Raw genomic sequence first — 23,270 nt, forward strand, 5'->3', positions numbered from 1 at the left:
GCCCGAAAAGCCTAGAGTTAACTGCTAGTCACTTAACAAATATTTGAGCACCTACTGTGTGCCCAGGCGCTGTTCTGGGAATGGGGAGATGGCAGAAGCAGCAAATATTCCTGTCCTCCTGGAGCAGTTAGCTGGCTGTGGGGCAGCCCCATTCACTACCTGTCTCCCTCCTCAAACAATTCTGTCCTAACCCAAGACTCCCAGAAGGCTGCTGTGGATCTTCACCTCCTTGACTACATTCATAAAATGGACACTGTGGCATGTTTTTCTTCTCTTTTTTTAAAATTTTATTTAAAAAACCTTCGGTGCAATATTAAAAAGCAATACAGCCAGCTGGAGCGACAATGAACAGAAAGAAATGGGAGGGGTAAGGAAGATCCAGGGACCCCCTCCCAGCTGCTCCCAGGGGCTGGAGGCCAGGGACAGACTGGGAAGGGGCCTGGGTGGTGGGGGAGGGAGGAACGGCCACCCACCAAAATGAACAGACAGAATAAAACATTTATATAGGGAACATCTGGCTGAACTGAAGAGGATCTAGGGAAGATGGGAAGCCCCCATTTTATTTTTCCAAAAATGTCCTAGACTGGGTGAGGGGGAGGGTTGGCCTCCTGGGGTGAAATGAGTAGGCCCTGTCCCACCCGACACTCCTCTATCAGGGAGTACAGGAGGTGCTGGGGGCCAGAGGTGTGTGTGTTGGGGAGACACAGGGAAAAGATGAGTAGGAATGCCCCCTCACTGGAATCTGTTATGAGGGCCGAGGGTGTCCCCGACCAGCTCCCGGACTCTGGGGGTCTTGGGTAAGATGGGGACTGGAATGGGTTGGGGCAGGGGTGAGGCTTGGCGCTCAGCCTAGAAAGCCATCGGGATCGTCATCCTCAAAGTGGCCTTGCTGCAGCACCTTGATGTGGTGCTCGTAGATTTTCAGGGCTGGGCCGAGGCGGATGGACAGGCCGGTCAGCACATCTGTGCGCTGCATGAGCAGCAAAGACTTGCCATCGATTTCCTGGGTGGGACAGAGAGAGGGAGGGAGGGAGGGAGAGGGAAAGAGAGAGAGAGAGAGAGAGAGAGAGAGAGAGAGCGAGCAAGCAGGGTCAGAGCACACACCCCCACTAAGGCCCTGGAACGCTGGGGCTAAGTTGAGGGTCAGGAACTCACCTGCTCTTGGAAAGCTGTTGCCTGCTCGGGGAAGCCGGCCTCGGTGAAGTACTCTACCACATCTGTCACTGTCCACTCCACAGGATCAGCCGGCTTCTCCTTGCGCCCAGAACTGTGTTGGAACAAAGGGAACCAGTGAGCAGTGATGCTCCTCTGGTTCTGTTATACACACCTGGGCGGCACCCCTGTGTCTCAAACACCCCAACTTACGGACAGCCAAAGGGGGTCCCATCAGCCCCAGGTAGGGCTGGTTTTCCTGGGGGCAAAGGCACGGGGGATGGGGAGTCTGGCCCAGTGGCAGCAGAGGCTGGGAAATAAAAAGCATATGCCTGTGGTTTTGTCTTGGGCTCGGTTCCTTCCCACCAGGCACCCTCCCCCACCCAGCGGGGTCCTTACCTGATCCCCCTTCCTTATTCATGGCAGCCATGGAGAACACCTGTCGGGTGCCACTGCCTGGCGCTGGCCCCCGCCCTTCATCCTGGCCCTGGTGGGGCCCACAGGGTGTCCACTCCTTGATCCTCTCCTTGGCACTCTGAGGGCCCCGCTCGCCATTAAGCTGCTGGTGCTGGGCACCTGCAGGACGGTCACCCTCGGGCACCTCGGAGCCCTCAGACACTTCGTCTTCATCATCTTCATCTTCATCATCTTCATCCTCCTCTTCCTTCTCAAGCACTCGCTCTTCTCCACCTCTCTGGTGCAAGGGAGACAGGCACGCAAGGTTAGTAGCTGTTCTGGCCCTGGGCCCAATCCCTGGGATCTAGGACCAAGTGGTGTGCCTCACTACCATCTTTAATATCAACACGGACTAACTTTTACACATTCACTCCATGCCAGGCTCTGTGTTAATAAAGCCCTCAGTAGCCAAATCTCGCTAAACTCGCTCAACAACCCCAAAGAGTCGCTACTGTTATTAAGTCGCGCTTTACAGCAGAGGCAACTGAGGCTGGGGAAGATCAAGTCACTTGCCAAGGTCACCACCCGCCAAGCCCGCCGGGAAGTAGCGCAAAACCCCGGCCGCCTGCGGCCCGGTTCCTCCCGGTATTCGCGACCCGCTACCAACTTCGCCCGCACCTGCCCACCGCGCGGCGCCCCCCTCCGCGGCGCGCTCACCTTGCTCCGCGACGCACGGGCGCTGGCAGCCGATGGTGCCCGCCCGGGCCTGTCCCCGCGGGGCAGCGCGAGCGCTCCGAGGCGGGTGCGCTCCAGGCGGCCCCGCGCCGCCGCCTCCTCCTCTAGCAGCCCCTGCACGCGGCCGCGGGTTAGGCGGCCGCCGGCGCCGCCGCTGCCCCCGAGGTAGCGCACGACTTCCCGCAGGCTCACGGGCCGCGCCGGGCCGCCGGCCCGCGCCGCGCCCCCCTCCGGCGGCTGCTGTGGCTGCGGCGGCGGCGGCTGCTGCTGCTGCTGTGGCGGCGCCGGCGGCTGTGGCGGCGGCGGCAGCGGCGGCTCCCGGGCGGCGACGGCGGGCGGGGGGGCGCGGCGCGGGCCGGCCGGGGGCGCCACTGCCGGAGGAGCAGCGGGCGCGGGCGGCGGCGCGGCCAGGGGCGCGGCCCGCTGCGCGCGGGGGCCCGGCTGCGCGGGGCCGGGCGAGGGGGGCGCTGTGGCGGCGGTAGCGGCGGCCGCGCGGGGCGCCCGGGCCGGGGCGGCGGCGGCGACGGGCGCGGGCGGTGGCGGCGGGGCGGGCGTGGGCGGCGGCGCGGCGGCGGCGGGGCCCCCGCGGGGGGCGCGCGGCGGGGCCGGCGGGGTGGCTCCGCGCCGGGGCGGCTGGACGCGCGCCGCGTTGCGGTACGAGATGCTCCCCTTGTAGCTGACCCGGAGCACGGCGCGCTGCTGGATCAGTTTCTCGAGCTCGGCGCGCGTGCGCTCCGGCTCCGGGCCGTGCCGCCGCCGCACCATCCGGCAGATGCGCTCCAGGTCCGGCCGCGCCTTGCGCGAGCGCAGCGAGTCGATGGTGTCCAGGATCCACTCTTGGTAGTGCGGGGAAGCGGCGGACGACGAGGCAGCGGCCGCCGTGGTGGCGGCCGCCGCCGTCTCCGGCGGGGGTAGGGCCGGGGGCCCCGCCATGCCTCCCGCCCGGCCCGGCTGCACCGTGCGCGCTGCCTCCCTCCCAGCGCGGCGCCCCCCTCCCCGGCTCCCCTCCCTCCGCCGCTGCCCGCCTCCTCCGCCTCCCCCCCCGGGGGGCGCAGCGCCTCGGCGGAGCGGCGGCGGCGCTGCTGTTTCTTTGCAAAAAAAAAAAAAAAAAAGAACGAGAGAGAGGGAGCGAGAGAGAGAGAAAAAGCAGTGAGAGAGAAAGAAAAGAGAGAAAAATATATGCACACACTCACTCACTCGCACGCACGCACACACAGACCCGCTTCTGCTGGGCGCGCGCGGGGCCGGGGATGCGAGGAGGGAGGAGGGGAGCGCGGCGCGGCCGGCCCCTCCCCGCCGCCGCCGCCGCCGCACGCGCGCCCTGCGCCCGGGACACTCCGGCCCCCCTTCCTTCCCTCCCTCCCTCCTCCCCGCCGCCCGCCTTCCTCCCTCCCACCCCCACGCGCCCGCTTTTAAGGTGGAGCCCGGGCCCCCCGCCCGCCCCCTTTACCCTGCGCTTTCGCTCACTCAGGCTCGCTCCGGCCCCCCCTTACAACTCCCGCGCGCTTTTTAAGGAGGCGCCGCGGAGTTGGCGCCGGGGCGGGGGCGGGGGAAAGCGGCGGGCGGGGGAGGGGGAGGGGAGCGCCTGGGGGAGGGGAGAGGGGGCGGGCGGGGCGGGCGGGCGGTGCTCGGCCGCCCTCCAGCCATTGGGCGCGGGACCCAGACGTCCCCGGCGCCCAGCCCCCCTCTCCACGCCTCCCCGGCGCGCTCCGCTCTCGGGACCGCACTTACCGGGAACTCGCCGCCCGTGGGTCGGGCTACAGCGCTCTGCCGGGGCTGCGGGGATCCTCGGACCACCGACGCCTCCGCGCCCCTTGGGCGCGCTTGGCTCCGCGGGGAGGATGCGGGAAGGGGGGCGCGCACCGTCACCCCCACCCCATATCCCCCTACCAGGGCCGCCCCCGCCGCCGCTCGGCCTCCCGGCGCGCTGGCCCCAGCTTCTCCCTAGAGCGCCCGCCCTTTCGGCCTCTGGTTGGACGCAGAGGGGGCGCGCCTCAGAATGTGGGGACCCCTAATCTGGGGTCAGAGGGCAGTTTGGCGCCCCCTTCTCCTGCGGGACGGGGAGAGTGGCAGAATTCCAAATAAACCCGGTTTTAAGGACTGCAGACCAGGTGCTGATCAGCCTGGACGCTGGGGTCCGAAATTCCCTTTCCAACCCCCTGGGGGTGTGTGGGTGGGTGACCGAAGTCAGGAACACCAGCGACACTTTTTTTAAACAAAACTTTATTGATAATAGTTTTCAAATATGTTTACAACAGCACACTGTTCAAGAGGAAGTTGCGTCCTTCGCAGCACACAGGTTGAATCGCCCCCGCGCCCACCCGGGGCCCCACCCCAGGCCTGAGAGCTCCTCCTGGGATGGGGAGAAATTATGAGAGGGATAAATATGGGGATGAATGGGGTGACTCCCCACTTTTCTACTGAGAGAAAAAAACCACAATGGGGGGGCGGGGAGAACGGGTGATTGACAGCGGACAGCTAAGCAGAGGAGGAGCGCCCAGGATGGGGTGGGGGCGGAGGCTCCTGGGTGAATAAAACAAGCAGCCCCTCCCCAGCGACCTTGGCCTTGAACTCGGGGCCGTCTGGGGTGGCGGGGGGCTTTGCCTCCTTTTGCGGGGGTGGCCTTCCCAACTGAGAGGAGGCTGGACGTTAAAATCTAGTTGAGAATAAAATTAAGAAGTTTGGGGAGAGTGTTACTGGGAGGAAAGACCCTGGGCTTGGGGCTCCCCCTCTATCTTTTCAGGGGACAACTCCTCTTTGGCAGGGAGAGGGGCAGCTGCTTTGTCTGGGTCCCGAAGCCCAAGGGTGAAGACAGGTCTATTGGGGCAGAAGGGAGTGGGGGCTTCCTAAAGGGGCTGAGACCCTTCCAGGCTTGGCAGGGGACCCCGAGGGGGCAGGGTGGGGGGGGAGATTAGCAGCTTGGGGGAGAGGTTTGAACCCCAGCTCCTTCCTTTACAGTCTGCTTCCCAGCCTTATTAAAATGGATTTGGGGAGGAGGGGCATGGGAAGGGGTGGGAGAGGAAGGAGGGAGGGAGGCATTGGTGGAACTTAAATAAGATTGTAAATTGTTTTTTTAAAATATTGTATTAAGTAGCCCACTGAACATGTCACTAAAATCTTTCCTTCCCTGGCAAGATTGCTCTGAAGGGAAGGTTAGCCTTTCATTCTTTTGCCCTTAGAGAGTGGTGCCTGTGGGTTTTTTTTGGGTGGGGGGCAGGTGGCTGGAGTTAAGTTTGGGCCCCTCTTTCCACACCCTGTCCCTGACACACCAGCAAGACCTGGTCTAACCTGAAGAAGGGAAGAACTGAGAAACTCGTTTAAAACAGGCAGAAATGGGCTAGGGTGGGGGGCTGTGGGGGAGGAGGGAGGCAAAAGCAGTAGGGGGGATGGGGGGGCAGGAGGGAGAAGGGGGTGAGGGGGAGCAGCTGGTGTTTCCCTCCAAATATCTGGGCTTCCTGCTCCCCCTACCCTGGAGGGTGGGGCAGGGGTGGGTGAAATTAGATGCAAGGGACTCTGGGGCCCTCTGGCTGTTCAATCCAACCCTCCCACCCACCACAAAAAAAAAAAAAAAAAAAAAGAAACAAAGGAAGAAAACCCATGGGGGCACAGGCACACCCCTAAAACTCAGAAAACTCCTTGCCACACTTCTCATTGATGGAGACTCGGATCTCTTCCTCCTCATAGTCGTCAAAGTTACTTGTGTCCCCAGGGCCTTTAAACTTTGGTATGAAGGGAGCTTCCACCTGGAGAGGGGTCAAGAGCCATTCAGACCTCAGCAGTCAACATAATCATTGTTACAACAATAAATGCGAATGGGCTAACATTCATGAGATCACTTACTCTGACCCAGGCCTGATCTTAGCATTAGGGTGTGAACTCATCTTAACAACCCAAGAATCTTATAGCCAACTCACCCATGGGGAGATTACTTTCCAGAGAGGGAAGTCTGTTCAAGGTCACAGAGTGGCCAAATGACCCCACAATTCTGTTTCTATACCCCCGATGCTCTAAGTTGCCTCATCTAAATGGAGGCAGAGCCCATTTAGATTGGCTCTGGGCAGAGCCCAGAGCCCTCAGCCTATTTTCAAATTCCCCTTCCCTTTTCATCTCTCCACTGGCAATACTCCCTGGCTCTTGCCCAGCCCCCTCCAAAACCCTGAGAGCACAAGGGGAAGGGGGGGGCCTACCTTCCTCTGGTAGATGGCGATCCAGTCAGTTGTGGCAAACCATTTGTGGTTCTTGATGTCATTGACCCCGTTCTTGAGGTTCCCAAAGCGTTTGGTGAGGTCCACCTGCAGGAGGTTCCGCAGCAGATCCTTCAGGTCGGAGCTGAAGTGGGATGGGAACCGCACCTGGAGAGGGGGTAACACAGACAGATTGGGAAACTGATCTGGAGCTTGGGGAGCCCAGAACACTGCCTTCACCATCCAACTGTCTTATTGGGTGGAGGACCCCAAACCAGAGTGTGCATCGGAATTCCGTTAAAACAGCTTGCTGGGCCCACTGGAGTTTCTGATTCAGGATATCTGATTCAGGTGGGGCCTGAAAGTCTGTATTTCTAGCCAGTTCCTGGGCCATGCTGATGCTGCTGGAGAGGTAAGAGCTATGAGGTTCCCATTTTATTCTTCTGTCTGCACCACGCGGCTTGTGGGATCTTAGTTCCCCAACCAGGGATTGAACCCAGGCCCTTGGCAGTGGAAGTCCCGAGTCCTAACCACTGGATTGCCGGGGAATTCCTGAGGTTCCCAGTTCTGTTTCCTGAGAAGAGGAAACTGAGGCTCGGAAGGATTAAACAGCTTGCCCAAGATCTCACAGAGGAGCAGGGCAAGTTGGTTCCATCTGGGGTTTGTTGGACTCCAAACTTGCATTCTTAGCCACTGCTTCCAAAGGCAGCTCTGCTAGGGTCTGGGGACTTCAGAAATATTCATGCTTCTGAGAGAAATCATTGTTTGTCTATTTCTCTCTCTCTCTCTCTGCATAGCTAAGGCTCTTCCATTCTTTAAGGCTCAGTTCAACTCTTCCAGAAACTTTCCCCAAATGCTCTGAGTCCACAGCTGTATGTCAGCAGTCACTGGATTTCGAGCTCCAAGAACCAACTTCCAGCACTGCTCTGCCTCTTCCATGCTGTGTGACCTTGGCCATGGCCCTTAACCTCTCTGGGCCTGTGCCTGCCTCTCTGGCATGGGGCAGGTATCCCAGGGTTGCATGAGGGAGATAATCCTGCTGAGGGTGCGTGGGAACTGTGAAATGCTACAAAGATGGGAGTCACGCTCATCTTCTCTCCCCCCTCGAAAACTTCTATGGCTTTTTTTTTTCCCCCACGCTGGGCCATTTTCTTGGCAATTTCTATTCTGCCTGGTGGCAGACACCTCATCTTTCCCTTTTTTAGTGACCCCACTTTGCAGGTGGTGATTCTCTCAACCTCTCTGAGAGGCAAGTGGCTAGTTCCCCAGTTCTGAGATGGATAAGACTCAGAGAAGCGAAGACATTGGCCTGAGGTTTCAAAGCTGATGGGTGGCAGAGCTGGGACTTAGAGCCAGGTCAGCCCACCTAGGCTGAGCTGGGAGCCACTCACACCATTTCCTGGACCAGATGGAGGGATGGTTGGTCCTCCCGGTGAGGTGGGTGAGCTGCAGTCAGAGGTGGGGTCCCCAACCTCTTTTGAGATGATGCTGCCGTGTGATCTTGAACCAGACATGTCCAATCTCTGCACCTCAGCTTCCTCACTCCCTCAGAGTGGTGGGGTACGACCGAGGGGGTGCATGGGGCAGCAGGTACTTAATGCACTCCGGGGCTCTAACGGTTCCGCCACCCCTTACCCACAGCCTGCAAGTTAGAAAGTCTGCATTTGGGAAAGGAGGCAGGGCCTTACATCCAAAGTGACTCCCCAGAGGGGTCTGGGGTAGCGCCTGGGAACTGAACATGCTCGCTTTTTTGCTGTGAAACTTGTGAAAATTCATGCTGAGGGGGCCGACTAGAGACGAGATGAGCCTCCTGGCAGGCAGGGCTGGAGTTTGGGTGAGACCCGGGGTTTTGAAAACCCTTAGGATTTCGGCACTGTGGTCCAGAATCAGACAGCGAGGTTGTGTGAAGTGGTGGCCTCAGTTAGCGTAGTGGGTGTGTCTGGCTTCACCACCTGGCCCGACTTGATGAACTTCTCGATTGCTCTTTTTCTGTTTTTCTTTGGCCGCCCCACACAGCACTCGGGATCTTAGTTCCCCAGCTAGGGATCGAACCTGTGCCCCCGGCAGTGGAAGCAAGCTCAGAGTCCGAACCACTGGACTGCCAGGGAATTCCCTAGACTGTTCTGACAATGACGATCAGGGCTCCCCAGTGAGCAGGACAGGCAGGGAAGGGTCAGTCTTAGGCCTGAGCCCCCATATCTGGGCCTCACCTTCCCAGAGACAATCTTCTCATAGATCTGGATGGGCTGGTCAGCGAAGAAGGGCGGGTAGCCAGCGGCCATCTCATAGATGAGAACCCCCAGGGCCCACCAGTCCACAGCTTTGTTGTAGCCCTGGAGTGAGAGGAGGGGAGCAGGTGAGGGGAGAAGGGTGAGGAGGGGGCCGCCGGCAGTGGAGCAGGCCTCAGAGCGGTGGGAGGGGTAGGGAAGTGCCTACTTTACTCAGGATGATCTCGGGGGCCAGGTACTCGGGGGTGCCGCACAAGGTCCAGGTGCGGCCTTTCACACGCTTGGCGAAACCGAAGTCTGTCACCTGTGGGCACAAGAATGGGTGGTTGGCCGGGAGGGTGGGAGGGTACAGGCTGTGGCCACCTGGGGCTGCCCCTCGCCCAGCCCAGTGGGCACCTGAATGTAGCCCTGCTGGTCGATAAGGAGGTTCTCCGGCTTCAGGTCCCGGTAGATGAGATCGAGCGAGTGCAGGTACTCAAAGGTCAGGACAATCTGGGCTGCGTAGAAGCGGGCATGGGGCTCACTGATGGGGACAAGCAGGGAGAGGATGGGTGAGAGTGGGTGGCCACACCAGCAGGACCTGCCCACCCCCAAATGGTCCAGCAGGTGGGCCTATCGAGCTGCCTCCAGCCCAGCGATCGAAATGCATCAGCAGAGCAGCCTTATTCATATACAGCCCCAAACTGGAAAGAGCCCAAATGTCCATCAACAGAGGAATGGAATCACAGATTGTGATAGATTCCTACAATGGGATCCTACCCAACACCACCACCAGGACAAATGATGAATATACCCAACAATGTGGCTGGATCACAAAACGCTTATGTGAAGCAAGAGAAGAAAGGGACAAAAGAATATGAACTGTGTGATTCCATTTATATCAAGTCCAGACCCAGACCAAACACATTTATGGTGTTTGAAGCCAGAAAGGACGTTTGCCTTTGTTGGGGTGGTGATTTGCCAAGAAAGGCATTTGAGGGAATTTTCTGGGGTGGTGGTTACACACATGTGAATGCAGCTGTCAAAACTCATGGAACAGCGTATTGAAAACCTGTGCATTTTATTGTATGTAAAGTGCATATCTATATAAATAAGATAGCACAAATTTAAAAACGACATGAAATTGCCCACTTACATGGTGACGCCTAAGTCACCGTGTTTGTTTTGTTTCGTGGTGGCTGAGACATTGTAGATTCCTCAGCTCGGGGGAACAAGAACCCACAGGGACCTGGAGAGGCCACTTCCACGGACGACACCCATGCACACCCCAGGCCCAGGGTGGCAGGGGGCGTCGGGCTCACCTGAACCTCCCGATCCGCCGCAGGTGTGAGAACATCTCCCCACCAGGCACGTACTCCATGATCATGTATAAATTTGAGTTGTCCTGTGGGAAGCAGCAGCTGATCAGGGCCCCACTCCCCAAGCCCCAGGCCCCATCTGAAGGCAGGTGTCAGACATAAAGCAACAACAATTTTGGTTCCCATGTGAAGCACATTCCAAGCGCCAGGCACTGTGCTCACTGATTACCTGTCTCATTTCATTCTGCCCATGAGAAAGAAGGGGCAGCCATGATCCTGCTTACGGGGGCCAAAAGTGAGGGCTGGCTAGAGGTACACCAGGGACCTGGCTGGCATGCCTGGGCTGCAGACAGAACTCTGTGGTGGTTCCTGTCTGTGACTGTCTTGAGCAAGGCTCTTGGGGCCACAGTTTTGTCATCTGTCAAATGGGACCAGGATGGGCTACAGATTTTGTGAGTCCTCCCTCAAAATAAAAGTGAGGCCCCTTGTTAAAAAAATGATTATGAATTTCAAGATGGTGGCAGCAGAGCCTTAAACAAAGCGTGGGGTCCTTGTGACTGCTAGGGTCACAGGCCCTGAGGGGCCTTTCCCAACTCTCACAGTCATGGCTTAGGACGGCACCCAAAACAGCTCACGCAGGGTGCTCATGATGCGGTTGGAACTGTCATGGCAGCCCCACCAGGTGGGGCCTGCCATGATCCCCATTTTACAGATGAAGAAACTAAGGCTCATGGGAGTGAAGTTTCTTGCCAGGGTCACACAGCCAGGAAGTGCAAGGCTGGGATTTGAACCCAGGCTGAGCGGCAGTTTGTGGCTGTGTGTCAGGTTCTTGCTGTAAATGGAACGATGATTTTGAGGGATGTTATCCAGGTTGGGGGACGTGCCCAAGGTTATCAAGCTGTAAGTTGGCAGGCCCAGCTGAACTTGGGGTCTATCAGAGCCCCAGGTTGACTTGCCCTCCACCCCCAGGGGTCTTCTTCACCGCTCCCCCATCAGTGGGTCTGCCTTTTCGGGCAACCACTGGTTGTGGTTGGCTGAGCCCCAGCTCTGGGAACCCAGAGGCTGCATCACCCGGCAGTGGCCCTGGTCTGCGGCCGCTGGGACCCCACCTTGAAGGAGAACTCGAGTTTGACAAGGAACGGAAAGTTGACCGCTTGCAGGATGCGCTTTTCATTCAGGGTGTGCTCAATCTGTTTCAGCTTTACCACCTGCAGGGGTGGGAGGGGAGAGGAGAGAGGAGGGGGTGTGAGAGAGCTCTTTTCTTCCCTGCCACCCAAAAGTAGATGTGCCAAGGCTGGGCTGGGTCCTCCATCCAGAATCGTTTGAGTGCCTGGGGCCTCTCAAGCCCTGGGCTGGGTGCCTGTCCCCACATGGCATGCAGTTCAGGGCAAGAACACATGAGTCACCAGGCCACAGGGGTCAGAGCTGTGGTGGGGGAAGCTTGGGGCCTGTGGATGCCCAGATAAGGCATCTGGTGAAGCCTGGGGAGTCAGAGAAGGCTTCCTGGAGGAAGGGGCAGCTGAGTTGAAACCAAACAGATAGGTGGGAGTAGCACCCAAGGGGTGGGGGATTTAGAAATACCTTCCCTGCATCTAGAGGACACCCCGCCCCCCACATCCACTTGAACCCAGGGTTAATTCCTCCTCAGCCCTCAGCTGTCCCCAGCAGCCGTCTCACACTCTCTGACAGGAGCCCTGCGGGGTATGCAATGGGAGCATGCAAGTTTGGAAGCCCAGATGCAGAGAGGGGAAGTGCCGTGCCCAAGTTCACATGCAGCTAGTCAACATCAGTGCAGCTTGTCACACGCAGGCAGCCTGGCCCCTTGGTCAGCTCTAAGCCCCACTGCACTGGGGCTTTTTCTGCTTTGCTCACAGCTACATCGTTTGGGTCTATACCTGCACTGTCCAGTAGATTCCACACTAGCCACGTATGGTTGCTGAGTACTTGAAATGTGGTTCGTTGACTGGGGAACCAAGTTTAAAATTTGAAGTATCTAAAATGAAAAGTTAGGGCTTCCCTGGTGGCGTAGTGGTTAAGAATCCACCTGCCAACGCAGGGGACACGGGTTTGAGCCCTGGTCTGGGAAGATCCCACATGCCGCGGAGCAACTAAGCCTGTGCGCCACAACCACTGAGCCCGCATGCCACAACTACTGAAGCCCTTGCGCCTAGAGCCCGTGCTCCACAACAAAGAGAAGCCACCGCACTGAGAAGCCCGCGCACCGCAACGAAGAGTAGCCCCTGCTCTCTGCAACTAGAGAAAGCCCGCGCTCAGCAACGAAGACCCAAGGCAGCCAAAAAAAAATATCTATATCTATATCTATATCTATATCTATATAGATATATAAAATGAAAATTTAGGGACTTCCCTGGCAGCACAGTGGCTAAGAATCCACCTGCCAACGCAGGGGACACGGGTTCGAGCCCTGGTCTGGGAAGATCCCACATGCTGTGAAGCAACTAAGCCCATGTGCCACAACTACTGAGCCTGCACTCTAGAGCCTGTGAGCCACAACTACTGAGCCCATGTGCCACAACTACTGAAGCCTTCACGCCTAGAGCCTGTGCACCGCAAGGAAGAGTACCCCCGCTCGCTGCAACTAGAGAAAGTCCATGCACAGCAACGGAGACCCAACTCAGCCAAAAATAAATAAAGAAATAAAGAAATTTTAAAAAAAGAAAATTTAAAAACTGATACTTGGCACAGTTACCAGACAACTTTCAAGCCTGTTTGGAACAACGTGGGCTACGTGAGTCTGCTTTTTCAATTTCTCTACTTTTTCTTGTCTTTCCAGTGAAAATTAACATCTGAATGGAGATGTGTTATATGTGTAAAATGCACGCTGGATTTCTAAGACTTAGTACGGAAAAAAATAATGTAAAATGTTTCATTAAGGATATTTCTACACTGGATACATACGTTGAAATGATAATATTGTAGATATACTGGCTTAATTACAACATATTGTTAAAATGAATTCTGCCTTTTTTAAACTTTTAAAACTAGGATTCTAGGGAATTCCCTGGTGGTTCAGTGGTTAGGACTCCGTGCTCTCACTGCCGAGGGCCCGGGGTTCGATCCCTGGTTCGGGAACTAAGATCCTGCAAGCCACGCAGTGCTACCAAATAAATAAAAATAAATAAAATGAGGATTCTAGAAATGTAAAACCATATGTGGCTTGTGTGATATGTGTCCTGGATGGTGCTGCTCTAGAGCACTGCCTGGCAAAAAGTAGGGTTTCAAAAGTATTTACATAGGGCAGGGGGTGGTGTGATGAATTGGGAGATTGGGATTGACATATATACACTAATATGTATAAAATGGATAACTAATAAGAACCTACTGTATAAAAAAATAAATAAAATAAAATTCAAAAACAAAATATTTACAGAAAGAAGGTCTATGTAAGCATCACTTCCCCCAGGAAGACTTCTGGCTTCCTCGATACAGCCTAGGTGTCTGAGCCCGTGTGCGCTTTACGTCTTAGGGTACTTTTCCTCCTGGGGAAAGCTTCCTGAAGGCAGCATGTTACCCTTCCCGCCCTTGGGTCTGGCACATTATGGAGGCTCAGGAAATAGCTGGTGAGTGGATAGGTGGGAAGACCACTCCAGGTGGTGGGAACAGCCCAGGCAAAGCCCTGGTGGCTGGGACCAGGGCCTTGTGGCAGGGCTGGGCTCACCTTCTGTTTGTCGAGGATCTTCATGGCAAAGTGGCTCCCGGTCTCCTTGTGCTTCACCAGCATCACCCGCCCGAAGGAGCCCGTGCCGAGGGTCTTGATTCGTTCAAACTGATCCAAATGGGCTGTATTCTGTGGGCACAAGGGTCTGGAGGGTCAGGGACCAGCCCCCGACCCTGTCTAGCCTGCTAGGCCAAAGTTTGGGGTGTTCCCTCTGCCACCAGCAGAGGGGGCCCTGGGGACCAGGTGGAGTTAGTGGGGTGAGGACAGGGGGTGGAAAAACAAGATGGCGGAGGGTACATTCCTCAAGGCTGGTGGCAGGGGCCAGATCCGGCCCTGGCCTGGGGCCCAGGAGCTGCTGGCAGCTGCCTGGGGGGCAGGGGCCGCCAGTTGGACGGGGTTGGTGGGGTGGGGGAGCCTGGCAGTGAGTGATCAGGTGCCCCCATGGGCATCTAGGGAGCGAATGAGGGCAGGTCTGGAGCCCTCCATGGGGCCATAAAATCCTAGCCCATGGCATAGGGATGCAGTTGAGGGGAAGGGGGCTGTCAGCTATCCCTCCCAGGGCTCTGTACCCAGGGAGCTTACCTGAGCAGGATTTTCCCATTTTTTAAGAAAATCTTCTTTGGCTTTGGCTAAGAACTCTTTCACTGAAAGGAAAAGAGGAGAGAGTGAGATGGAGACCCCATCTTGTTGGCGTGGGCCTGGGCTACTCCTGGGGAGATGCCAGTTTGTGGAAAGTGGGGTGCAGTCGTCTCAATCCAGAGCCTGACCTTCTCCCAGTGCCTTCGGGTGTCCTGGCTGAGTCTGAGGGTAGCCTGGTGGGGGGGGCCCTGATCTGGGCTGGGGTCTGGGGTCTCCTTTACTAGAGAGGTGGGGTCCAGCCTCAATTCTGTCCAGAATGGGGGACAGGGCAACTCGGGGGTCACTCTCAGGGGGACAGAGAGCGGCGCCCAGGCCAGCCCACCCCCACTCGCCCCAGTTCTGACTGACATTCCAGGGCGAGGGACGACGCCAGCCGAGGTATTTATAGCCTCGGGATTTGGCTGCTCCTCTGGCCCCTTCTCTGGGGAGGCCGGCCCGGGGTGGAGGCCTCTGGGGCTCGGGTAGCAGGCGCCCTTGGGGGGTTCAGCTGTTGCCTTGGCCCCCAGCTGGCTCCATTCCCACCTTTGCCAATGGAGGGGCCCTCGTTCCAGAGCTTGCTCAAGGGAAGCCTCGCCTGATGCCTGCCCCCTACAGGCCCTTCAGCACCCCAAGGCGAACATCACCATCTGGCTAACATTGAAGACTTCCTGGCAGACCCTGGGCTTGCTGCTTTGCATCCACTATCTCATTTGGTTCACTTGTCAACTTTCATTTTAACCATTCTGTTTACCACCCTAGGAAACTGAGGCCTGAAAACAGGCATTCCCGCCCATGTGGAGAGGCAGCCCGGCAAAACAGTTAAGGGCCAGGACTCTGGGATAAGATCAAGTTCAGATCCCAGCCTGGTCCCTGATGAGCTGTGTGACCTTAGGCAACTGATCACACCTCTGGGCCTTGGTTTTCCTCATCTGTAAAATGGGGATAATAATAGTAATGACCTGGTGGGGTGGTTGTGAGGACCGAATGAGTTAATCTTGGCAAAGGGGGTTTGGATGGTGGCGGGTACAGGGGTTAGTGCCATATAAATGTCAGCTATTAATTTTGCTTTTAAATAGTTTTTAAAATGGAGGTATAAAATACAGGAGGAGCACTGAGTGCTCAAATCTTAAATGCTCAACCTGATGGATTCTTACGGTATGGACGTGTCCTTGTAACCGCCCCCTGGAGTCAGGCGCGCTGTTGTTCAGGGACCCTCCCTGTGTGCCAGCTCTGTGCTGAGTGCTTTCCATGCTTAATTCCTACACTGATGGCTCAGAGCTGCTATTACTCTCATTGTACAGATGAGAAGACTGGTCTCAGATCACTTCCCGGACCCCACTGCCCATAAGGTTAACTGCTTTGCTTCTGACTGGTTGCAGGGCACCAGGATGGCCCATGGACAGAGCTGTCCTCAACCCTGATGTTCCTGGGACAGTTGCCACCCTGAGGGGTCCTGCACACTGGTACTTTGGCCTTGCCTGCCATCTGCCTATCTCACCCATATGCAGTGCCAGGAATCCCTACAGCCTTGTGGGTAGCCACCCCCCACCCCCCATCACCCGCAAGTCTCTCCCTCAGCGTTTGCAGAGAAGAGCCTTCCGTGGAGCTGTAAGCGTGGCAGATGGAGGAGAGACTGTGGGCTAGGAAAGCCCTACAAAGAATGACCAGGCAGAAAGGGGGTGATCAAGGAATGGCCAAGAGTCCTAGGCTGGTGCCTGGCTGAGCCACCAACTGTCTGAGACCTCCCTGAGCCTGGGGGCTGCACCACATCCAATGCTTTCACTGGCAGAATCTTTTTTGACACACACCACCTTCCTTGGAAACCTCCAAACGTACACACTGAATTCTGGATGAAGGTGGGGGTGAAGGCACCCTCTTGGGATTCTACCGTCACCCACCCAAAAAGGCAGAGAGGAGCGAGTTTAAGAGGAATCCAGGAGAAAGCCTGGTCCTGCTTCCTCTTTTGCTCTCAGCAATCCCTGAGAACTGCCATGTCCTGTTTTTCCCAACTTGGTGCGTCTGTGCCTCTGTCTGCTGGTACCCCACTAAGAGGCTCTACACGGTGCCTTGATTCTGACACAGCCCTGTTCTGGCCTTTCAACGTGCTGAAGGGCCCAGGCTGTGTGCTCTCTGGTGCCATCAGCTTGCCAGATTTGGGGATGGGGCACAGGGTGTGGCAGTGCCAGAAAGAGTGGGCAGATAAAGAGGGATAATGATGGGGGGAACCCCAGCCAGGAGCCCCCATACTCACCTCTGCTTCCTGCCTCTTCCAGCAGAGGGTAAAATGGGGGATAGAGTGGGATGGGGTGATCTGGGGCCAATCTACCCCTGGCCAGTGAGGCTCAGGGTGCTGGCTGCGGCTTAGGTGCCCAGAGGGTGCGGCACAGGTAGCCCAGGAAACGGACAGTCACATGGCCCCAGAGAAGCAGCTGCAGCCAGAGCTGGAAGGTGGTCTCTGAGTCCCCATCCCAGCCTCTACCTGACCCCAGATCCATCCCAGGCCTCCCTAAGTTCTCCCTGGAACCTTCCCTTTGCAGGGAAACCAGGAAGACGCAGAGCCTCTGAGCTGCAGAGCCTCTGAGCTGGCTTCCTCGGGAGGGCCTCGGGGGGACAGGCGAGGAGGAGCTGGTTGCCAGGGAAGCATTTAAAGGTACCTGCTCCCGCTGGCCAAGGTTTGTAAAGGCCCCTCCTTGGCAGGATGTGGTGGGAAGATTCTCCTGAGGGTGTCCCTCCTCAGGCTGGCCTGCCTGCCCTGGGGGGCAGGGTGCTAAAGCTAACTTCCCGTTCCAGGGACTACACTGCTCCCGGGCTGCCAGGCCCTGCCTTTCTCAGTGGGTGCTGGACTACCCTGAGGATGACACCGAATGTGCCCAGGGCAGTGCCCACTGGGCAGAGGGGAAGGAGTTAAGGCTCAGGCCCAGGCAGCAGCTGGGGCCTCCCTGGGGGCCAAAGAGGCCCCAGAGCTCCGTTAATTAGCCGAAAGAGCAGCTGGAGAGAAAGGCGGGAGTTGGGGGGCAGTGAGAGCTACCCTATCTCCTCCCCCAAGTGCTCTTTGAACCTGGAGCCCCCAAGTTCTGCTACTTTGAGAAAGAAATGGGTACATCTGACTTTGTCTTGCTTCTATGCAGGGGCGGAGAGGGGAATGGCATCCTGGGATGTCCTTGGCCTGTATCAAACCTTGCCCTGTGCTTGGCTCTGCTCTCAGCCATGAAAGTCCAAACCGGAAACGAAACGCTAAACCCCGGGGTGGGGGAGGGGGAGGCAGCCTTGACCATCTTCCTCCTTCTTTCCAGATCCCAAAAGAAGTGGAGGGTCAGTGGCAGCTTCTCTCCGAGAGCGCCTGGCACCCATGGCCCCTGCTGACAATAGGAAGTGGCAGAGAAGGGAAACCCAGCTGGCTGCTGTCTTTAGAACCTGTCAGCTGGCCCATGTCTCCCACAGGAGGGGTGCCAGCCTCCACCGTGGTCCGGATTCAATTGGAGCTCACAGAGAGAGCATCCCTCAAAAAGCCAGGGCCCCATGAGGAGGCAGGAGCCCAGCCTCAGACCCCGCCAGACAACAATCTCAGGACCTGCTGCTCCCTGAAACCTGGTTGTCCTGGAAACTCTGGGGCAGGAACGCCAAGCCCTGGACTGGACCATCCCCCAGCCTGAGCTGGATCCCAACACTGGACTGGACCGACCCACAGTCTGATGGACCCTCATTCTATACTGGGCCACTGTCCATTATGACGTGGACTCCATCACTGAGCTGGACCAACCCCCAATCTGAGCTGAACCTCAACACTGAGCTGGACTACCCCACTGCCTGGCTCTGAGCTGGACCCCCGCTCTGGGTGACCATCCCCCCCTTGTCTGAACTGAACCACCCATCTCGCCTGCTCTTCCCCAGGCCCCCCAGCTCAGGGTTGTTAGTAAGGGAGGGTTTCTAGGGCCAGCCAGGGGTCCACAGACTTTTCCTCTTCACCTGTTCCCTAAACTCTACTGCAATCCTTCCCTGACTTGAGTGTCAGAGAGTGCCTGGTAAGTTGCTATAGCAACAGGGCTCAGCCTCACCATCGCTGGGGTTGGAAGCCATCACTCAGTCTTCCTCTCAGGGCACCAGGACTATAGTGGCTGGGAAGGCTCATGAGACCTGCTGCACCAGCTTGGCTGCCCATCCCCAGAGCCCTGCCTATAGGGGGAGCCAGGGAGTTGTGGGGTGGTGCCAGGAAAAGAAACCCAACCTGGGGCCAGTGGGTGCAGGGAAGGGGCAGAGAGAACCCTCAAGCTTCTGTAAGCCTGGTTGGGCTAAAGGAAAAGCTGCCTTGGCAGGACCCTCTTGGGCACCCATACAACTGCCAACGCACAGACAGTATTTGGCCCTCTAGGACTTCTGTAGTACATTAGAGGGCCACAATTCTTCCCATTTAGGGACCTCTTGGGGGCAGTTCTCACTCTCGGAGCCTGGATCTGCTTATCCCTGGGACCTGGGAGGCGGGGGGGTGGTATCTGGAGGGCTCCTTCTCACCAGACCTGTCCCTTCTCCCATGGACCAGCTCTTAGGGGTGCCTTTGGCCAGGGCAGCCAAGGCCTGAGCCCCACTTGGCCGCCTGTCCCCAGGGCCTCTTGAAGCCACTGCCCTCTCTCAATTCCTCCTGCTGCTCAGGGCCCAGGGCTTGGTCTTGTTTTTCTCTGCCCTCTTAGCATCTTACCCAGGCCCCTGCCAATGGCTCTGGCAACTTTGGGTACAGATTTACCCCACCCCACCCCAGGGCTCATTCTGGATCCCCACCCTCTTGGGAGGAAGCCAACGCTGTCCTGCCCCGGCATGGAGCCGGTAGTATAGAGGGCTGCAGGATGCTGAACTGGTGCCTACTAAGGTTTGGCCATCTTCCTTACTCCAGTAGGGCTGACATCTGGCAGATGAAATTCAGGTGCCCCCTGCAGGCTGGCCTGGCTACTACCACCCCACCCCCACCAGACCCTAGTTACGAGAAGGCAAATTTTGTCTTAACTCCATCCTCTCAGAATTGGAGATTTGAAGCGAAGAGGGGCTTCCTTCCTCATCCTATTTCCTTCTCTGAGAGCCCCTGCAAGCCTCTGGAAGGAAGTATAGCTTAGGGCATTTCCTAAAGTGTGACATAGGTCCCACTGGCAGGGCATGAAATGATTTTAGGGATGTTTCACTTTTCTAGTTACGTTGTATTTTAATGCATATCAGAGAGAATATAACTGGCACAGCAATCCCATGACTTCATTTATAATATTGCTTAGGACGGATCAAAATTTACATCTGAACAAAAGTGAGTCAAAATTTTTATTTAAGTTAACAAAATAGAAGTGAATATAGTAAAAATCAGGGAGGCGGCTTGAGAATGTTTGAGTTGGGAAACCCTGGGGTCCAGGAAGTTGTCTGGTAGGTGGATCTGGATGTGAATCCTGCCTCTGTGGCATCATCTATGTCAAACTCGGAGAGCTCGTTTGGAAAATGCAGATAACCGCCCGTTATGAAAAATTACTCGAGCAGATAGATCTGTGGAGACCATTTAGCCTGGTCCATCCTAGATGCCCAATAAACAGTGGCTCTATTTCACCTTGATAGTCCATTCCTGGGTGTCCAGCCTGTGCTCTGAATTAGCGGTTCCTTCCGAAGCCTCTGATCTTTTTCTTAGGGCTCCTTTTCCTTGTGTGGCTTTCCACCCCCACTCCCCACTGCATGTGTTTGATACGCCTTTAAAGTTTTCCAGGACTATGTCATCTCCCCAACTTTCAACTGAGCCACTGAAATGTACAGCTGCCTGCCTCCACCTTCCACCTCTCAGCCGGTCTCACCTGCTGGGGGCCCGGCCCCTCCCCCTCTGCCTATCTGCCTAGTTCCCTCCAAGCTCATGCCCAGACCTTTTTTGGTCACTACCCACCTGCTCCTCTGTCATCAAGCGCTCAGCTACAGGCACTTGCCTTCCCGTCCCCCACCCATCGGTGACATGTCAGGCCTCTCCATGGTTGCTCAGTGACTCTGAGTTCTGCCATTTGAGTCTGGGTGGGAATAAAGTTCCCTGGCTTTCATGCCTGGGTCTTTCTGGGAGGGAGCATTCAGGGAACTCAGACACTGGGGTTTGAGAAAAGTAACTGGGAAGAGCATATTTGGATGTGGCCATTCCTTTTCAACTCTATTTCTGGGTAACTGTAAGGGGATCCTAGCTGAGGTCCAGCTTTAGGCCTGGAGTGATGACAATTTAAGAGCTGGAGGACTTGAGGAAGGGGCTGGAGACCATTTCTGAAGGCATTTCCAGATAAAGAATCTCTTTCCCCGGCTGGCTGGAAAAGGCCAATATATTTGGGAGCTGAGGGGGAAACAGTCCCCTCTCTGGCTGAACGCTGGGAATGATCAGAATCTATTTGTCTCTTGGCAAAGCAAGTCATTAGATGTCAACCACTTCTCTTCCCAACTGCCATCCCTTGAGTCCTTCTCACCATCCCAGCTCAAGCTGAATGAGCCTTGCTAAACCCAGACCCTCTTCATCCTCTACTTTTCATCCCAAGCCAGGAGCGGGTGAAGAAGCCTGGGGGACTGGGTGAATGACAGAGCCTCAGTTGTGAAACAACCATTTATTGAAGGGCCCTCCAAGGAGCCTAGAGCTCACGGAACAGCAGGAGATGGGAAGGGGCTCTCTGCTGACACCGCCCCCCCCGCCCCAACCCCGAAAAGAGGATGCAATGAATTCCAGCAAGATCGGCTCAAACTTGGCTTTTGAAGCACAGAAGTAGTTCTCTAGGTTCATAAACAGTCTGCTACCCCAGCCAGGGACAGACGCTTGCTTGGAGGAGGAAGCACAAGCAGAGAAGCAGAGTGACAGAGTGAGAGAGGGGCAGAGGGACCCAGAAAGATCCTGTCCCCCATGCCAAGTGACACAGAAGAGAAAAACAATGCTGGAGGTGGCTCTGGGAAGTGCTCAAAGGGGACAGAGTGGGTTTGGAGGGGGGCTGTGATAAGGTGAAGAGGGGAAGGGCAGGAGAAAGATGGCGGGGGCTGGAGGGGGGGAGGGGTGTGGTCACCAAGTGGCCAAGGTCCCTGCGGGGTGGAGGCATACCCCATAGCACTCCCAGACTGGCAGAGGTCTGGGTCGGGGTTTGGCAGTGGGTCACATCTGTGTAAGAGGTGAGTGAGGAAGTGGAGAGATTAGAATCTGGGGAGAGGGGACCTGGAGAGGAGACAGTGGGGTGGTGACAGGGCTCCATGTGGGGCCCCAGCGGTCATACGTGCCATGGTTGGCAGTGACAGCTGGGGGGGAGCACAGTCTGCAGTGGGGGGCGGTCTTAGGCAAGGGGGCTCCTACGGGGCCATCTGCGGGCCTTGGGCCCCAACCTTGGACAGGCAGGGGAAGGGGCGCTGAGGGGTAAGCAGAGAGAAATGGGGGGGCGCGTAGGGGGAGGGGCCAGGCAGTGATGGATAGGGAGGGGGCTGGCAGCGCGGGGCCGGGATCGGGGTCACGGCCCGGGCACTCACCGCTCTCTTGTTCGCTGCCCTTCTTGGCCGCGGCGGCGTTGCCCATCGCGGCGGCGGCGGCCGGGGCCGGTCCCGGAGCTGCGGCGCGGCGGGTGCTGGAGGCGGCCCGCGGCCCCGGAGCGCGCTGGGCGGCGGCGGCGGCGGCCCCTCGGGTTGGCTGCGCTGGCTGCGGCGCCGCGACCCCCGCCCAGCCCCTGCTTCCCGCGTCTCTCCGCGCCCGCCCGCCCGGGAACCTCAGCCCAAGTCCGCTGCTGCTGTCCGTGACGCCCCCGCAGCCCGCAGCTCATTGGTCTAGGCCGCCCTGACTGACGGTGCTGCGTCGCCGCCCATTGGTCCTCCGTGACCCTCCCGTGCTGCCATAGGCTCTCGGTCCCATGACTCGCCCCTAGGACGCCTGGCCACTCGCGCGCTTGCGAGGCCCCAGCTGGGCGGGCCTACGCGTCTGATTGGCCGAGGGTCGCGACAGGGCCTGGGGTCCGCCCAGCGAGGCCGCCAATTGGCGGAGGCGCGCTGTCCGGCAAGCCCCCGGCAGAACGTTCAGTGTCAATCCGGGGGTGAGAGGGCGGGGCGGAGGTGCAGTCTGCTGCCCGGGCCCGCCCGGCGGGGCGGCGGAGGCTGGCGGGCGGCGGCGCCGCGCTCCGAGGCCCAGAAGGCGGTCCAGGCGGGCGCTCGCCCGGGCCCGTGCGCGCCGCAGTCCCCCGCCCCCGCTCAGTGCTGCAGCGGCTGCCGGCCAGCCAAGGTTGGCGCCGCGGCTCCCCCACCCCAACCCCGGCGCAGCCGCTGTCCACCTGCCAGCGGGGGAGGGGCGCGGCGAGCGCCTTGGGTCACAGGTCTCCGGGCCGCCAGCCGTCGTCATTCATAAGGCCTGGTGCAGGACAGCAGCAGCAGGCCCAGGGTCCATGCCGGGGTCCTCCTGGGTCTCCCTCAGCTACAGCCCGAGCTTCAGGAGGATGCTGAGATCCAGGAGGGGGGCGCTCAGTAGCCATCCCTTTGCTGGGTGCCCACGCTGGGCTCATGCCAGTAGTAAGAGCTGGCACTTGTTAAATACATTACTTCGTACCACACTCCTATCACGTAGGTACTAGTCTCATCACTCCCATTTTACAGATGAGGAATCGGGGGCACAGCCAGACTGAGGATTCCCTCTGTCTGGGCAATGCACAAGGAACCTCTTCTCCTGGAGCAGAGAAGTGCAAGATGCCCCCCTTTTCAGGGGCCCTTTACATACAGCTTGAGGACGGTCAGTTTCCCATTGCCACATGTCTAACATTCAGGGCCAGATCATCCTACGCTGGGGTGGAGGTTGTGGGTTTGTTTTGTGCACTATAGGGTGTTTAGCAGTATCTCCAGTCCCTCTACCAACGGCACATCAGTAGAACTTCCCTCTCCTCCGGCAGTTGTGACAACTAAAACCATCTCTAGACATTGTTGAATGTGCCCTGGGGGGCAAAACTGCCCCCAGTTGAGAACCACTGAAGTAGAGGAAGGCCCA

At 57.6% G+C, this 23,270-nt stretch overlaps 3 protein-coding genes across 3 annotated transcripts; all 3 read right to left on the bottom strand.

Annotated features, from left to right (window-relative positions):
* Nucleotides 1–263: 263 nt before the first annotated feature.
* SAMD1 (sterile alpha motif domain containing 1) lies at nucleotides 264–3,371 on the bottom strand. The gene is made up of 5 exons (XM_081233327.1): nucleotides 2,266–3,371; nucleotides 1,552–1,846; nucleotides 1,366–1,462; nucleotides 1,156–1,267; nucleotides 264–1,003 (listed from the first exon to the last, which is right to left on the bottom strand). The coding sequence occupies exons 1-5, from the start codon at nucleotides 3,214–3,216 to the stop codon at nucleotides 845–847; spliced, it is 1,614 nt and encodes a 537-aa protein (XP_081089453.1). The 5' UTR covers nucleotides 3,217–3,371; the 3' UTR covers nucleotides 264–844.
* A 1,126-nt stretch (nucleotides 3,372–4,497) lies between these two features.
* PRKACA (protein kinase cAMP-activated catalytic subunit alpha) lies at nucleotides 4,498–22,043 on the bottom strand. The gene is made up of 10 exons (XM_081231889.1): nucleotides 21,779–22,043; nucleotides 14,255–14,316; nucleotides 13,673–13,801; nucleotides 11,103–11,201; nucleotides 9,997–10,079; nucleotides 9,092–9,218; nucleotides 8,904–8,999; nucleotides 8,678–8,800; nucleotides 6,471–6,635; nucleotides 4,498–6,026 (listed from the first exon to the last, which is right to left on the bottom strand). Exons 1-10 carry the CDS (start codon nucleotides 21,822–21,824, stop codon nucleotides 5,901–5,903), a joined length of 1,056 nt encoding a protein of 351 aa, XP_081088015.1. The 5' UTR covers nucleotides 21,825–22,043; the 3' UTR covers nucleotides 4,498–5,900.
* Nucleotides 16,633–16,785, bottom strand: SMIM46 (small integral membrane protein 46; the record flags this gene model as incomplete). Its single annotated transcript, XM_081233184.1, has 1 exon — nucleotides 16,633–16,785. The coding sequence occupies one exon, from the start codon at nucleotides 16,783–16,785 to the stop codon at nucleotides 16,633–16,635; it is 153 nt and encodes a 50-aa protein (XP_081089310.1).
* Nucleotides 22,044–23,270: the final 1,227 nt, after the last annotated feature.

This window comes from Mesoplodon bidens, assembly GCF_964165515.1.
Source record: "Mesoplodon bidens genome assembly, chromosome: 4".
In the NCBI taxonomy this organism is placed as follows: domain Eukaryota; kingdom Metazoa; phylum Chordata; class Mammalia; order Artiodactyla; family Ziphiidae; genus Mesoplodon; species Mesoplodon bidens.